The 16963-nt window shown below is 38.6% G+C and overlaps 1 protein-coding gene across 1 annotated transcript in view; it reads left to right on the top strand.

The window, feature by feature from the left end:
• Positions 1–16963, top strand: part of LOC136877587 (fatty acid synthase) — a 426680-nt gene that overhangs the window by 138512 nt on the left and 271205 nt on the right. The window contains exon 8 of the mRNA XM_067151746.2: positions 6727–6915. Within this exon, the coding sequence (XP_067007847.2) occupies positions 6727–6915 (189 nt within the window). The remainder of the gene's footprint in view (positions 1–6726; positions 6916–16963) is intronic.

The following is a 16963-nucleotide window of genomic DNA, read 5'->3' as shown; positions in this document are numbered from 1 at the left end:
TAATAATAATAATATTGAATATTGACATAAAAGGTGAATGAAGAAATAGTAAATAATATATAGTAATCTGACGCAGTGGCAGTGAATTCACATCAGAGCATGGAAACGTGACGGATAACTATCAATACCGGACTCAAAATTAAATCAAATACAAGGGAACACTTATAGGCCTAAAAATGACAACTAAGAGAGGAGAGTGGAAGGTGTGGGGGCTCTATGAGGTCCATGGGAACGTATGACGTTATGGGGGAGAAAAGACTTACAATCATCACCTCGAAACTTATCATATTAACATAATCAAAACCAATATTACAAGAAACAAGATCATGATATAGCAACTGATACTTATGCACAAATTAAGGGTGTTTAAAAGACTTTAAAAAAATACAGTTCCACGACACAGAATCAAGACATACTTAAGTAACTTAGAGAAAATTTGATTTAACAATAGAAGGGTGATGCTACATTACAATGTATAGTTTAAAACGAAAGTAAATGATTGAACTGAAATTATGGCAATGGGAACCTAGGGCAAACTTGGACACATTAAATTTAAAACTTTGAAAATGACATTAAGCAAGGAAATACTGAAATACCAAAGTAATTAAATTAAATCAAACGAAACCAGAAAACATTGAGAATAACATTGAAATAACACTTACCGCGGAAAGGCAGGAGTTCCCGAGGGAAGCCCTCGAGCTTGCGCTCGCTAGGGCGGTTGGATGTAAATGACGCCAAGCACACGCATCATTTTTCCAAAGCCGGCAGAAGACCGGAAATAGCCTGATCACAATTAACCAATAAGAGCAAACTTACACTAGATTCCCATTTGCCAATCCAATTGCATGACCATATATGGTCATTTCCTAGCCTACTGATGTGAGAGAAATTACATCATCTGTTTCAACATTGGTAACCGCGCGTGCACTACAGGATGCTTCACAACTAAAGCACCTTCACATAATTTTCCATCAAATTACAATTTTGACATACAGAATTACAAAACTTAATTTTCAAATAATTCTTCAAGAAACTCTTCATGTTAAAACATCCCAAGTGTTCTTGTTCATGCTTGCTGACATTAATTTTAAATGGTCAATTACGTAAAATTTACATACAAAAAAAATCACTGTTTGCATCTTGCAATGTTCATACTGTTCAATATATCTTGCCTATTGCCTAAAAGAAATATTATTACACACATATTTAAATTACTATTTCTTGTCGTTACATAAAATAATTCCAGTAGAGTCCAGAGCTCCAACCAAAAATGAAATCCTTCAGACACGTTAAATAAAAAATAAAAAAATTTGAACTTATATTTCTCATAGTTCAGTTCTCCGTCTCACCACATATTACACTAAACACCAATTATCACAACTGTAACATCTTCAGTCTTTGATATATATGTGTCCTCATAAAAGGAATTCAACTCCTTTTTACTCCCCCACTCCCCCAGTTGATTTTCTCCAAAAACTCCATGTTTCTTCATTTTTAAAGGGGATTTTAAATACCAAAATTCACATCTGTAAGAACTTCAGTCTTTATTAGATATGAGTATCCTCATACAAATATTTTAATTAATTTTCAATTCTTTCATCCTCCTTAATTGGATCTTACGAAATCAAAGGAATACGTGTTGTTGTTTTCTTGTTTTTATTTTTTCTTTTAAAGGAGATTCCAAATATCAATTTTCATGGATGCAACATCTTTAGTTTTAGAGTTATAAGTATCCTTATACAATTAATTCAACTAATTTTTCAATTCTTTCACACACACACACACACACACACACACACCTTAAGTGGATTTTCAGGAAACAAAAAAATACGATTTTCTGTAATTCTAAAGGAGATACCATTCCCAATTTTCATGTCTGTAACATCTTCAGTTTTTGAAATATCAGTATTCTAATAAAAAGACTTCAACCCACTAAACAGTCCATTTACACCCACCCCACCCCCCCAACAAAAAAATACAGGTTTATTTATTTCTAAAAGAGATTAAAATACCAATTTTCACTTCTGTAACATGTTAAGTTTTTGAGATATACTGTAGATATGCTCATTTAAAACACTCAGCCCCTATTTACTTCCCTTAAGTGGATTTTCAGAAAACAAATTATCTATGTTTCTTTTTTTTTACAGGAGATTCCAAATACCCATTTTTATGTCTGTAACATGTTACATTTTGAATATACTGTAGATATAGTCTTTCTAAAAATTAACCCCTTTTGCCATTCCTGTTCACCCCCCATTAATTGGATTTTCCAAAAACAAAAAAATACATATTTATTTATTTTTAAATGAGATTCCAAATACCAATTTTCATGTCTGTGATATGTTCAATTTTTGAGATATAAGTATCCTCATAAAAGGTATTCAACCCCTTTTTCACCTTTTTCCACCCCCCCTTAATAGAATTTTTGGGAAACAAAAAAGACATGTTTCTTTATTTTTAAAGGAGATTCCACATACAATTTTTTACGTCTGTAAATTTTTAGATTTTGAGATATAGATATACTCTTTTAAACAATTAACCCCACTTTTTGCCCTCTTAGAAACGGAATATCCAGAAATCCTCCCTTAGCAAGCACCTACACTCTAATATAAATATATCCTCAAAATTTCATGTCTTTATGTCCAGTAGTTTTGGCTTTGCGATGATGAATCAGCCAGTCAGTCAGGACATGTTATTTTATTACTAGCAATTACCCGTGGCTTCGCTCATGTGGATTTCTTAATTTGATCAAAGTAATCGTTCCTCGGCATTGTACTAAGACATTATCTGAAAATTCCTAAAGTATAAAAACTCGCCCAAAAATTGAGTTTCATTTACCCCAGGAATTCTTTGTAGACCATGTATATGGTATTACCTTTTGGAGCTAAGATGACCATGCAACCTAGAACTGTACATGTGAGAAACAGTCTTCTCTCAAGTCAAAAAAATAAATACAATTTTCATGTCTTTAACATCTTTAGTTTTTGAGATATAATTATCCTCATACAAAGAATTGACTCATTTTTCAATTCATTCACCCCCTTTAAGTGGATTTTCCAATTACAAAAGAATACATGTTTCTTTACTTTGAAAGAAGATTCCGAATACAAATATTCATGCTTCTTACATCTTCAGTTTTTGATATATAAGTATCCTCATAAAAAGAATTCAACTCCTTTTTCACCCCAGTCCGTTAAGTTGATCCCCCCCTCCAAAAAATGCATGTTTCTTTATTTTTAAAGGAGATTCCAAATACAAATTTTCATGTGTGAAACCTCAAGTTTTTGAAATATAAGTTTCTTCATAAAAAGCATTCAATTTTTTCCCTTCCTTTCACTCTCCCCCCTTAAGTGAATTTTCCGAAAACCACAAATACTTGTTTGTTTATTTATTTATAAAGGAGCTTCCAAATGCCAATTATCATGACTGTAACATCTTCATTTTTGAGGTATATGTATCCTCATAAAAAGGAATTAAACTCCTTTTTCACCGCCCCTGCCCCCAAGTGGATGTCCCCCCAAAAATGCCTGTTTATTTTTAAAGGAGATTCCAAATACTAATTTTCACGTCTGTAACATCTTTAGTTTTTGAGATATAAGTATCCTCATACAAAGAATTCAACTAATTTTTCAATTCATTCACCCACCTCCCGTTAAGGGTTTTTTCCAAAAACCAAAGAATACGTATTTCCTTATTTTTAAAGGAGATTCCAAATGCCAATTTTCATGTCTGCAACATGTTAAGTTTTTTAGATATACTTCGATGTGCTAATTTTAAAAATTCAGCCCCTTTTTCAGTTCCCCTTGAGTGGATTTTCTGAAAAAGAAAAGTATTTATGTTTCTTTACTTTGACAAGAAATTTTAAATACCAGTTTTCAATCTGTAATATGTTGCATGTCTAAGATAATTTGCAGATATAGTCTTTTTAAAAATTCACCATGTTTGTCACTCCTCTCCTCCCCCAATTCATCGGATTATCCCAAAACACAAAAATACAGGTTTCTTTAATTTCAAAGCAGATTCCAAATATCAATTTTCATATGTGTAACATCCTCAGTTTTTGAGATATAAGTCTCCTCATGAAAGGTGTTCAACCCTTTTTCCCCTTTATTTCACCCCCCTTCATGGGATTTTCCAAAAACAACAAAATATGTGTTTCTTCATTTTTAAAGGAGATTCTAATTACAAATTATTACATCTGTAAACTTTTAAGTTTTTGTGATATAGATATCCTTATTTTTTAAATTCACACCCCTTTTCACCTCCTTAGTGACAGAATATCCAAAAATCCTCCCTTAGGGAGCACCTACACCCTAATATAAATGTATCCCCAAAATTTAATTTCTTTATGTCCAGTAGTTTTGGCTCGGCGATGATGAATCAGTCAGTCTGTCAGTCAGTCAGTCAGTCAGTCAGGACATGTTATTTTATATATATAGATGAAAGAAAGAAAATGGATGGGGCATATTTTTGCCTGTGACTTATTAAAATAACTACTGAAATTTTTCTATTTCATAAATACATTCGCAGGGAGGAAGCACAATGGCAGTAATAGCCATCGCTTTTTTGTCGTCCTTCATTTTCCTTCTGAGTTGCTCTGGTACATGCATCACATACTCCGTTACTATGAATAGCTAGCAGCTTATCGCTGTTGTAGAGAAGTCATCTATTTATTTGTTTGTGTTCTAATACTCTCGTACAGTACAGCAGTTGTTACTGAGGATTTTGATGTTGTGGTGTGCAGTGATACATTACGGCATGACTTGTACTGATACGGAAATTCGCTATGATTTTTATCTGTGCTTGGTTTTGTTATCTATCTTTTGTTTCTTAAGCGCATTTTATTTTTGTTACATTTTTACCACTTTTTCACAAGTGCAATTAATTGCAACCATTCTTTCCCTAGGGCGATATGATGGAACAGTAGTATCCGGAGTTGCCCGGGCAAATTTATTAAATGCAATTAACTGCATCCCCCACCCCAATCCTATAAAATTATCTGTTTATTTTCTTCCAGTTTGCCTTGAACTTCAATACTGAGGGTCTGCATGTGCATTACTTTACCCATATTGCTGTAAAAACATAAATAAGCTTCCCTCCACCTCTTTACAATCACTGTACCTTAGACTTTTTTTTAAAGTGCAGTTAGATTCTTCCTTCTTTCATTTTAAACTTAAGTTTTGGGTTTCACCATTATATATGCTACAGGATTCCTGTGGTGCTGTTGAGCAGAGCCATTTGATATGGCAACTTTGTTGTCATAAAAGCAATACTGTTTTCTTAACATGGAATGTCCTATAGGTCATATAAGGAAAGATCTTCATTGGGGTAATCACATAAATGGGATTGTAAATAAAAGGTCCATATCTCTGCACATGGTTATGAGGGTATTGAGGGGTTGTAGTGAGGATGTAAAGAAGAGGGCATATAAGTCTCTGGTAAAACCCCAACTAAAGTATGGTTCTAGTGTATGGGACCTGGATTACTGTCTGGCTCCATGGCTAAATGTTTAACATGCTGGCCTTTGTTCACAGGGACCCTGGGTTCATTTCCTGGAAGGGTCGGGAATTTTAACCATAATTGATTAATTCCTCTGGCACGGGTACTGGTTGTATGTGTCATCTTCATCATCATTTCATCCTCATCACGATGCGCAGGTCGCCTACGGGATTCAAATCAAAAGACCTGCACCAAGCCTCCCCGGAGGCTACACGCCATTATTATACCAGGATTACTTGATTCATGAACTGGACTAAATCCAAAGAAAAGCAGCTCAGTTTGTTCTGGGTGATTTGAGATAAAAGAGTAGCATTACAGCAAAGTTTGGGCTGGGAAGACTTGGGAGAAAGGAGATGAGCTCTATTCCACTAAGTGGTATGTTTTCTTGTCTTGAGGAGATTGATTTGGGATTCAATAAGTGGTATGTTCTGAGCTGTCAGTGGAGAGATGGCGTGGAATGACATTAGTAGACATGTTACGTCGAACCCGAAAATCTACCCGATAAACGGAATTCGTCTGATAGTCACACAGGTGATGACTTTTATTATTTTCCACAAACTTAAAACTTTATTTACATCGTTATTTCTGGTACAAAATAAAACTGTTCTCAAAACCAAAGAGTACAAAATCGGGTGGGTGCATTCCATTTAGTCTCTGGATGTAACAAGACAAATCAGTTTGAGTGGTGTCTTTAAAAGTAGGTAAGATCACAATATGAAGGTAAATTTGGAATTCAAGAGGACAAATTTGGGCAAATATTTGTTTATAGAATGGGGAGTTAGGAATTGGAACAATTTGCTAAGGGAGATGTTCAATAAATTTCCAGTTTCATTGCAATCATTTAAGAAAAGACTAGGAAAACAACAGATAGGGAATCTGCCATCTGGGTGACTGACTGCACTAAATGCATTGATTGATTGATTGATTGATTGATCGATTGATTGATTGATTGATTGATTGATTGATTGATTGATTGATTGATTGATTGATTGATTGATTGATTGATTGATTCTCAGCTGTTAAAGGACAAATTTGATAGCATTTTATTAAGATAATAGAAATTTTGATTGTGCTTTGTGACTTCTTTGTACATGCACACAGTGTGTTTAACAAATCGTAGTGACTGGTTGATTGAATGTTAGCTTTAAAATTATGACGAGTTCTAGAAATCTGATTCTAAGTCATAAGAAGGAAAATATTCCAACTAGCCTCTGTTTTATATTTCAGGTAGTAACAGAAAAACTCCCATGGAAAGGAGGATTAGCAGCCATTAATTCATTTGGTATTGATGGTACCTGTAGTCATACTGTGTTGAAATCTTTATCTAAAGAAAAGCTAAGAAGATCAGACAATTTGCCCAGGCTAGTCACTGTGTCCAGTCGTACAGAAGAGGCTGTGCATAACATGTTAACAAAGGTAATCCTTATTTCTCTTTATTTCGTTAGGGAATATATGGCAGTGCCATTCGTTGGTGATGGTTAGGATCTTGAATTCATTATAGAAATTTAAAGAATTGTTTCACAGTTTTATACAGATACTCACCTTTCCACCCACTTACACCATGCACTGGAATCCTGCTTCTGTACCAAAATGGGAAATTATCATCTACAATCACCATACTAAGTGTGATCTACACTTCCACCACATTGTTTGCGATCCCGAACTGCAATTGTTCTTAGCCTCTTGGACAAGCTAACTTTTTCCCTTCAGAACAATCTGGAAGCATCTGTCACATGATCTTTTTACCTCAGACCACATGACACTCTCCCTCAATCTTTCCGCTAACGTAGCCTGTTGTGATTGTCACGCCCTCATCTTGTGCTATTCGGCTACGGTATATAATGTGGTGTTCCTACTTGTACCTCATTCAACATCTTGTGTTTTCATGGACTGAGGAACTTCATCACAGAGGGCAGGAACATAGGGTAGGACTTTATCGACAAAAAAAGTATTTTTTTTCTTTCTGGACTGAGTTGCTGCCGTCCCGACAAGACACTATAGACTATAAACAAAATTCTCTATATGATTCAATCTATATGTAACAAGCTTTAACAGTTTCATTTTTTATAAAAACCTGTATTGACTATAAAATCCAAGTAGTGAATATATAAGAATAACTTAAATATTGTATTTAAGTGGTCCACATAATAAATACATATATAATTGATTAAATCTAGTACATGTTTCTTCCCCCTAAGGAACATCATCAGCTGGAATAAATCACACAATATATTAGATACAAAAATTACATTAATAGATTGGTAAGACAAATAAAAATATACTTTTATAGACCAGGTCATTTAAAATAAATTATTTGCAAACTTTGTTAAAGTTTCAAGTCACATAGTCAATAAAAGTGACTAAATTGTTCATTAAAATTCTTTATGACAAAGTTCGTGGAAACTAACATTTGTATTCATAAAATCGTAAGATGAACATTGATGTGAGTAAGAACCTTTGATTTAAAATATTTCTTGATAAAGGATCCTTAAGATCTTTGGTATAAATTCCTTTAAATTGCATTTAAGAATGAACGCTTCCGGATTCCACGTCAACACGGGGCCGAAGCAGTAAAGTTGTTTTATTTGAAATTATTACTTGAGGGAACATGAAGATAAAAATGCAAATACAAATATTAGGCAAACGGTAGTGAACATTATTTTCTATCTCAAATTAATCTATACATATAAAACTAACTGACCTGACAGATGTTGTTCTGTCATAAATAAACGACAATGGAACAAACTCAAATTCAGTCCGTACTGCACGCAAAAATCATAATAATGCAAATGACTACATTATCAACATCGAATGAGTTAATTTTCTACTGCTACCAAAAGTTAATAACAAACTACTGGAAAAATGTATTTTCATTACCTGCAATGTTAATATCTTGATTGTGAATAAAATAATGCTGAAATAGGTCACAGCACATCACTACCCAGAAATAACCCTGATAGACTGTAACATAGATGGAAACTGTTCAGGAGGTCTTCAAATCCCTCACAGAGCCATAATTATCCCCCGTCGCAAATCAAGTAATTTGATAAGTTGATGACGTGAAGATAATATGGCAAAATTTACTCCTCTTTCTTCGTAGGAAATAACTATCATAGAAAACACTGATTCCAATCAACACTATGAAGATACACAATATTTTTTGTTTGATTACCTGGTGCGTAAACAAACAAATTGATGGTTTTCCAACACGGGAACAGGCAACATACAATTGACCATGCGAAAAACATGGGTTTTCTAGATTAATGCTGCAAACACTCAATGACTGCCCCCTGGGATTTATTTATGGTCATAGCAAAAGCGAGCTGCACTGGAAACTGCAGTCGTTTCAATTCAAATGGTATGTCAGTCGGAATCATAGTGATGCGTGGTATCAAAACGTCTTCTCCTTTATACTTCCCCGTTAGATTGGTTGCTTTGATCACGTTGTTCAGTAATGTTTTCACCGCCAGCCGTGTGCCATTACAAAGACGCGGTTGGTTGATATTTCACAACATTATGACCACTGATCAGATCTTTAATTGAAGAATGCGAGGTGGCAATCCTGGCAAATCCAGCGAGTTCAAAACTTCGGATAGATAGTTCTGATTACAATTTTGTGATTAGGCCTATCAGATGGCATGAGATCCAGGGCAGTTCTGAACAATGTAATCAACTGATTGTGTTGATGAAAAAAGTTTGTAATTGTTCTACAATAGACCTCTTCACTGAACTGTTATGAGCATAACACAGATCAATTTCTTGTATTGAATTGCCCATGAAATAAACTTGCAGAATTTGTAGTCGCCATCTAACACCGACAACATTGAACCTGCTCTGTGATATATTTGGCCTTGTATCTGTAAATTAAGAAGGACAGGTTTATTATTTTTGTCACAAAAACTATAAAATAAAGTAAACAAAGCAATATGGGGGATAAGTCTGCTTGTTATATGTTGCCTTGAAAGTTGGCATGATTTTTTTTAATTAACATTTTGGCATTTGGTCCGTAAGACCATGCTGCCAGCTCTGTACATTTAGAAAACAGGAAGGTCAAAGAACAACATCTTTACAACATGGGACCATTCATGGCATTGTGACTAATTGATGATAGAAAGCCACGGTACAGGAACTTTGGTTGGATGAGAACAGTTTAACTACAGACTATAGAACAAACATATCACAATGTTAAATTGGCTTCACTTAAAAATTTGGCTATTGCTTGATATATACGGATATCATAGGTGTTGAACAACGATGAAACGGAAGTGGGAATTGGCATGAAATTGTCCCGAAGTACATTTGTTGCCCCAAACGAAGTCATTTGAAAGCAGTTGTTATATTTTTGGATATTTGTAAGGAAATGTATGGAATCTGTTCCTGTTCCTGAAACCAATTAGTACAATGGATCTGATGGTAGAATCAATGGCACTAATTACACTTTGCCATTTGTGCAACACAATCCAGCGGCTTCATTTTTGTATTTTAATGCCATACAATATTGGCAACTGAGTTCATGGATCCAACGCATTGATAGGCACTGTAGTCAATTGAAACATCTTAACTGCAAGCAGCTCGATTCAAACTTGCAAGATTATTAGCTGAACGACGCGCTGCATGGGTTTGTGATATCCGAATCCTTTCAGTTTCGCTCTTCACGTTGTTGTGCAGTTCGATTAGACTGAAAATTTAGCTTGGCTTGTAGCATTTCAAGTTCTTCGACCAAAGTTGCTCCACCCATGCCTTATAGGCGGCATGAGTCTTGAAATAAGTATACTGTATATGGAAGCACACACAAAATAAACCAATCAACCAAAGAAATCGATGAACTTGTTTGTTGAGAAGCGAAGATTTAAAAACAATCAGGGTAGACAAAGGTCTCCAACTATAAAAAAACACGTCACTGCATGAGACTGTCTGGAGAGCGTATGTTTGGGAGATCCGTACCGGCAGTCAAGGAAGCGAGACAGCCAGCCAGTGAGCAAACTGGTTTACATATTGTTGTAACCAAGGTTGAAGTTTACAGAACACAACTTTTATTGCTTCACTTTATGATATTTACACAAATAACTGAAATTTATTTTGAAGCAAAAAGGGAATATTGAATCTTGAGAAAAGTCTGTCTTTATACAATATGTACAGGTTTACAGTCTTTATATACACTTCTATCTTGAAAAGATAGTCTTTGTGAATTGACACGTTGATAGTCGAGAACTATCTGGCACACTAACATAAATGTCTTTGAGAGTCCTTGTTTGTTGAAGTGCCTGAATTCCTAAAAAGCAAGTTCAATTGATTGAAGAAATTCCACCTAGCGAAACTAAGGGAGCTTGCATAACTTAGGGAATGAAAATGGCTTGTAAAAGAATTACGGAACATAGGCAGCGGAAACAGGTAAGGGAGCGGTGACCAGAGGTGAAACCTCGTACTGCCAGAAATTCAGTCCACCTGGTCGAAGCACATTTTCAAGAGGAGTAGCCTCCGTGCTCGACGTAGGGTGTATTCTGGAGCTGGACACCGGGGCAAGTGGGCAAGTAAGCAGGCCGGGAGCTCCTATTTATAGTACACTCGATGGTCAGGCACGCGCACTGAGGGCTGCGCGTCGAAGCTAGCAGAATGATACACAGGCGCGCGTGCAGCTGGCTGGCGAAGCGAGAAGAGAGCGCCGGACATACAACACCCTCCCCTCCTAAATACGCCGGTACGGCGTGAAACGGCGGCGGCGCTGGCGGCGGCTGCGATGCTGGGGCGGAGCTGCTGATGTTTCCGTTGTATTGTCCGGAGCTGGAACTGGGCGGAGTGGCGCTGTCTCGTCCTGAAAGGAACCCATTGTTATTAAATGATCTAAAGCGCGTTCAGCAATAGATTTATCTGGTTTAGAAATAGCATCAATGGCTGGACAGGGGCGGTAGCGCAGACGTATCTGATCTTGATGGCGGCAGATACGTTTCTCCGTAGTCTGTATCTCGTAGAGACGATGACCCAAAGATCTGCAGATGACTCCAGGTATCCAGAGTGGGTTGGATTTGAATGTCCTGGTGTAGACCTTGTCGTTGAGGGAGAACTTCGTTGGTGAGGTCTTATGCTGGGTCGGAAGAGGCTGTAACAGAGAAAGTAAAGTTCTGTGAGGTCGTCCATGGAGCTTCTGTGCAGGAGTGATATTATCAGCGCCGGGTAGAGTTCTGTAGTTGTTTAAGAGTTGGAGCAAGGCTTGGTCTTTAGTTAAGCCTGAAGAGACAGCTTTCTTCATACTTCGTTTAAATGTTTGTACGAAGCGTTCAGCTTCACCATTAGATTGAGGGTGAAAAGGTGGTGCTAGGATATGACGAATGCCATTATGTGTACAAAAGTTCTGAAAAGCAGTAGCTGTAAATTGAGGTCCGTTGTCTGAAATGAGTACTTGCGGTAAACCTTCTGTAGTAAAGATTTTCTGGAGAGCACGAATGGTAGCTTCGGTTGTAGTAGTCGAATGCATATCCACGACATATGGAAAGTTTGACAGTGAATCGATGACTATTAACCACATGGAATTGAGGAAAGGACCTGCGCAATCGATGTGAACTCGTTCCCATGGAGTAGTAGCAGGAGGCCATGAAGCAAGATCAGAAGACGGGGCGTTCTGATTCGTTTGACATTGCTCACAATGACGTATTAGCTTTTCGATGGCGGCATCAATACCGGGCCAGTAGCAGTGTTGACGGGCGAGTTGCTTTGTTCTGGAGATACCCCAATGGCTTTGGTGTAATAACTCGAGAACTTGTTTCTGTAGGCTAAGTGGGATAACCACTCGGAAGATGGTGCCTGCTTCTAGGAGTACAACTCCGGCACGAGTCGTGAGACGATGCTGCATACGATGATAAGGTGCCAGGTGGGCAGGAAGTGTGCTCTGAAGAGGCCAACCGTTGCGGATGTAAGTACGTACAGTAGCAAGTGTACTGTCCTTATCCGTAGCTTTAGCTATGCAGGTAGCATCAATAGGAAAACTGGATACAGTATCTTCAAGTTCTATGTCCAACTGAAGACATGCAGATTCTTGAGAATCGAAGGCAGTATCAGGACCAACGGGTAAGCGGGAGAGGGCATCAGCATTACAATGCTGGGATGTGGCTCGATATACAATCTGATAGGAATAATCAGAAAGGAACATGGACCATCTTTGAAGCTTTCTGAGGGAATTCTCTGGGATCTTATTACCAGGATGGAATAAGTGTACGAGAGGCTTATGATCGGTAATGATCAGGAAATGGTTGCCATAAAGATATTCATTGAAACGGCGAATACCAAAGATGATGGCTAAAGCTTCTTTATCTGTGAGTATCGACGTTGATGGTCATTAAGCGTTTTCGAAGCGAAGGCGATGGGGCGTTCTTGTCCATGACGATCCTTCTGGGAGAGAACGGCACCGACACCATAGTCTGAAGCGTCAGTAGCTAGCGTGATGATCTTGTCGGGCTGAAAATGAGTGAGTTGTATAGCTTGAATTAAGGCGTTGTTGATTGTTTTCCAGGCCTGTTGGCATTGCGGAGTCCACTGAAACTTAACACCGTTTTTACGTAGAGCGTTTAATGGAGCTGCCACTGTAGCGAAGCGTGGAATGAACTTATTATAATAGTTCGCTTTGCCTATGAAGGACTGAAGCTGCTTGAGGTTCTGAGGTGCTGGCATGTTTACTATCGCTGAGACATTCTGTAGACTAGGACGAATTCCATTCTTATCAAGTATATGTCCAAGGTAGTGAACTTGAGGCTGAAAGAAGGTACATTTAGCGAGATTCGCTCGTAGGCCATTGTCTTTCAATTTCTGGAGAAGAAGGCGGAGATTGGTGAGATGTTCCTGATGATCTTTTCCAGTAACAATAATATCATCCAGGTAGTTAGCACAACCGGGAATGGAGGCGGTGAGTTGAGCCAAATAGCGCTGAAAAATAGCCGCTGAGGATGAAACACCGAATGGGAGCCGCTGGAGCTGGAGCAGTCCGAGAGGAGTGTTGAGTGTGAGAAATTTCTTAGATTCTTCGTCTAAAAGTAGCTGGAGATATGCTTCTTTAAGATCAACTCGAGAGAAGAATTGTCCACCAGAGAGACGACGGAATAAGTCTTCTGGACGTGGAATAGGAAAGATATCGGTTTCGAGTTGAGCGTTGACTGTAGATCGAAAATCGCCACAAAGTCGAACATTACCATCCGGTTTCTTGATTACCACGAGTGGAGTAGCCCATTGACTAGAAGTAACTGGTACAACAATTCCAGTTTGTATCCATCTTTCTAATTCTTTCGTGACCTGGTCTTGAAGTGCTAGGGGTACTGGACGTGCTTTGAGGAAGCGAGGCTTAGCTCCGGATTTCAGCTGTATGTGAGCTGTATAGTCTTTTGCTGTTCCGAGCTGAGAGTCGAAGACTTCAGGAAATTGCGCTAGGAGAGCGGTAACGTCAGAAGTAGGATGCAATGTAGATACGACGTTAATGTTGTCATGTATCTGGAAACCAAATAAGTTAAATAGATCCATGCCCATAATGTTTGATGCAGTGTAGTTGTTAACTACGAGAAGAGGAATGGCCTTCTGAATTCCTTTATAACTAGCCTGAAGCTTGATTTGACCTTTGATGTCAATTTTCTTCTTGTTAAATGTCACGAGCTGGATGTCAGCTGGAGAGCATGAAGGTGAACCTAAGTCGTGGTAGGTAGTCAGGTTAATAATAGAGACAGGTGATCCAGTATCTAATTGAAAATCGACAGATCGATCAGAGAATGAGAGAGGAATGATGATTTTGTGAGAATCCTTTGTGGGAAGAATAAGATTGATCTGATCAACTTCCATGTCTTGGCGGGGCTGTATATGCTTCCGGCGCGCTGCAGTAGTCTTAGCAGGGCGGAGCGAACTTTGACAGACAGTCTGAATGTGTCCAAGTTTATGACATCGTTCACAAGTAGCTTTGAAAAAACGACAGTCACGACGTTCATGATGCTTGAAACAACCTCGGCAGGAAGGCAGGAGTTTCGAGGTGTTTGTAGAATTGGGCTTCCGTGTAGCATGACGAGAGGGAACCTGGCGAGAATGCTTGGTGGAGAGCGCCTTATTCGTACGGTTCACTGTAGCAGAGGACTTGCGGGCCTGAGGCGAGACTTGTGCAACTTCGTGTGGAGAAGCTATGGCTGCGGCAGTCTTGGTAGTAAGCTCATAAACCGTAGCAATACGCTGGACGTCTTCTAAAGAAGGGTTACTGTGCTTGACAGCGTCAAAACGTATTTTGTCTTCAGGAGTATGTAAAATTATCATGTCCCGAATGAGAGAATCAGTGTAGGATGAACCACAACCGTCCTTGGAGCATATGAACTGGCAGGGTTTAGCTAGACCACGCAATTCAGTTATCCATTCAGTATGTGTCTGATGGGGTTGCTTTCTGCTCTGAAAAAATTTATAGCGAGCAGCCACTATGTGAGGAGCTTTGGCATAGTGTTCCGTGAGACGGGCCAAGAGCTGCGTGAAGGGTACCTCAGCTAAGTGTTCTTCTGGACTTAATTTACGTAGTAAGTCACACGTAGCATTGCCAACCGAACTAAGAAATAGTGCGCGGCGGCGTTGATCATCTGTGACAGAATGGCAGATGAAATGCTGTTGCAAGCGGGCTAAATAAACTGACCATTCTTCCTTAGCCGGATCAAAAGCAGAGAACGGAGGAATAGCTGATGGCTGTGTAGAGACAGAAATAGCTTGAATAGCCTGAAGTAATGCTGCCTGTTGTTGTTGCATAAATTGTTGTTGTTGCTGCTGTAAGGCTTGGAAGACCGTAGCGAGTTGTTCCGCAGTAGCCATTGCGAGATGAGTGCAAGAAAGAGTAAGGTAAGCTGTGTGTCAGAACTGGTTGGAGTGTCGTTGCTGTTTAGCACGTCGCCGTAGAGTTGACAACAGGGCCCGTTGAATTGTAGTGGTGGTTTCGTGTGTACCTCGTCGCTATAGAGTTGGCAACTGGGGCCTAAGAATTGTAGTTTGTTGCTTGTTTACCTCGTCGCCATAGAGTTGGCGACTGGGGCCGATGAATTGGAGTGTCGCGTTTTTACCTCGTCGCCATAGAGTTGTGTTGTAACCAAGGTTGAAGTTTACAGAACACAACTTTTATTGCTTCACTTTATGATATTTACACAAATAACTGAAATTTATTTTGAAGCAAAAAGGGAATATTGAATCTTGAGAAAAGTCTGTCTTTATACAATATGTACAGGTTTACAGTCTTTATATACACTTCTATCTTGAAAAGATAGTCTTTGTGAATTGACACGTTGATAGTCGAGAACTATCTGGCACACTAACATAAATGTCTTTGAGAGTCCTTGTTTGTTGAAGTGCCTGAATTCCTAAAAAGCAAGTTCAATTGATTGAAGAAATTCCACCTAGCGAAACTAAGGGAGCTTGCATAACTTAGGGAATGAAAATGGCTTGTAAAAGAATTACGGAACATAGGCAGCGGAAACAGGTAAGGGAGCGGTGACCAGAGGTGAAACCTCGTACTGCCAGAAATTCAGTCCACCTGGTCGAAGCACATTTTCAAGAGGAGTAGCCTCCGTGCTCGACGTAGGGTGTATTCTGGAGCTGGACACCGGGGCAAGTGGGCAAGTAAGCAGGCCGGGAGCTCCTATTTATAGTACACTCGATGGTCAGGCACGCGCACTGAGGGCTGCGCGTCGAAGCTAGCAGAATGATACACAGGCGCGCGTGCAGCTGGCTGGCGAAGCGAGAAGAGAGCGCCGGACATACAACACATATGTTTTCATCAATCCAAGGTTTAAGACTCGCAAGTCTCGGACTTGTAGAAAATATGGACTTTGAAACAGTATAATTGTAACACAGTTTTAGGTTGTTAATATGGTTTTAAATTGTGTTCAATTTGACGTAGATAAACTTATGTGATTGCCAATTTTTCCAAGAACCTATATCAGCTGATGATGACGCAAAAAGGGCGTCGAAACTAGTTCTGATTGAAATATATGTTGTAATTTCATCTAAACAACAGTTTTTATGTATTGAATAAGGTGGATCCAAATTATAATAAAAGTTGTAATCTTGGTTCAATACGGACAAACAATGAAATTTATTAATTTAACTACAAATTGTCAGTCAACAACTAAAAGCATCAGCAGGGACTTGGTGGCAGAATATAAAAGGGCTCAGCCTCGACTGGGAGGAATTTAGGAAGGAATTCGTCCAGAGATTTGACTCAGAGTCTGTCCAAACGTCGGTCCAAAAGAAGTTCCTCACTGAAATGCAACCCAGTGGGATGAGAGCAGGGGCTTTTGTAATTCAGAAATCCAACTATTTAAGTGAGTCCATGAAAAAGAAAATATTGATACGAGCGTTCCTTATATAATCGAGCTGCTACATGATAAGGTACGATCACTTGTTAAAGTGGCACAACCAGAAACTTCTGAAGAGCTCCGTCACATCGTAGCAAACCTGGACGAGGAAACAAGTT

The sequence above is a fragment of the Anabrus simplex genome, chromosome 7, assembly GCF_040414725.1.
Source record: "Anabrus simplex isolate iqAnaSimp1 chromosome 7, ASM4041472v1, whole genome shotgun sequence".
Lineage (NCBI taxonomy): Eukaryota > Metazoa > Arthropoda > Insecta > Orthoptera > Tettigoniidae > Anabrus > Anabrus simplex.
The sequence above is the reverse complement of the archived record's forward strand: the minus strand, read 5'-3'. Positions and strand labels throughout refer to the sequence as shown.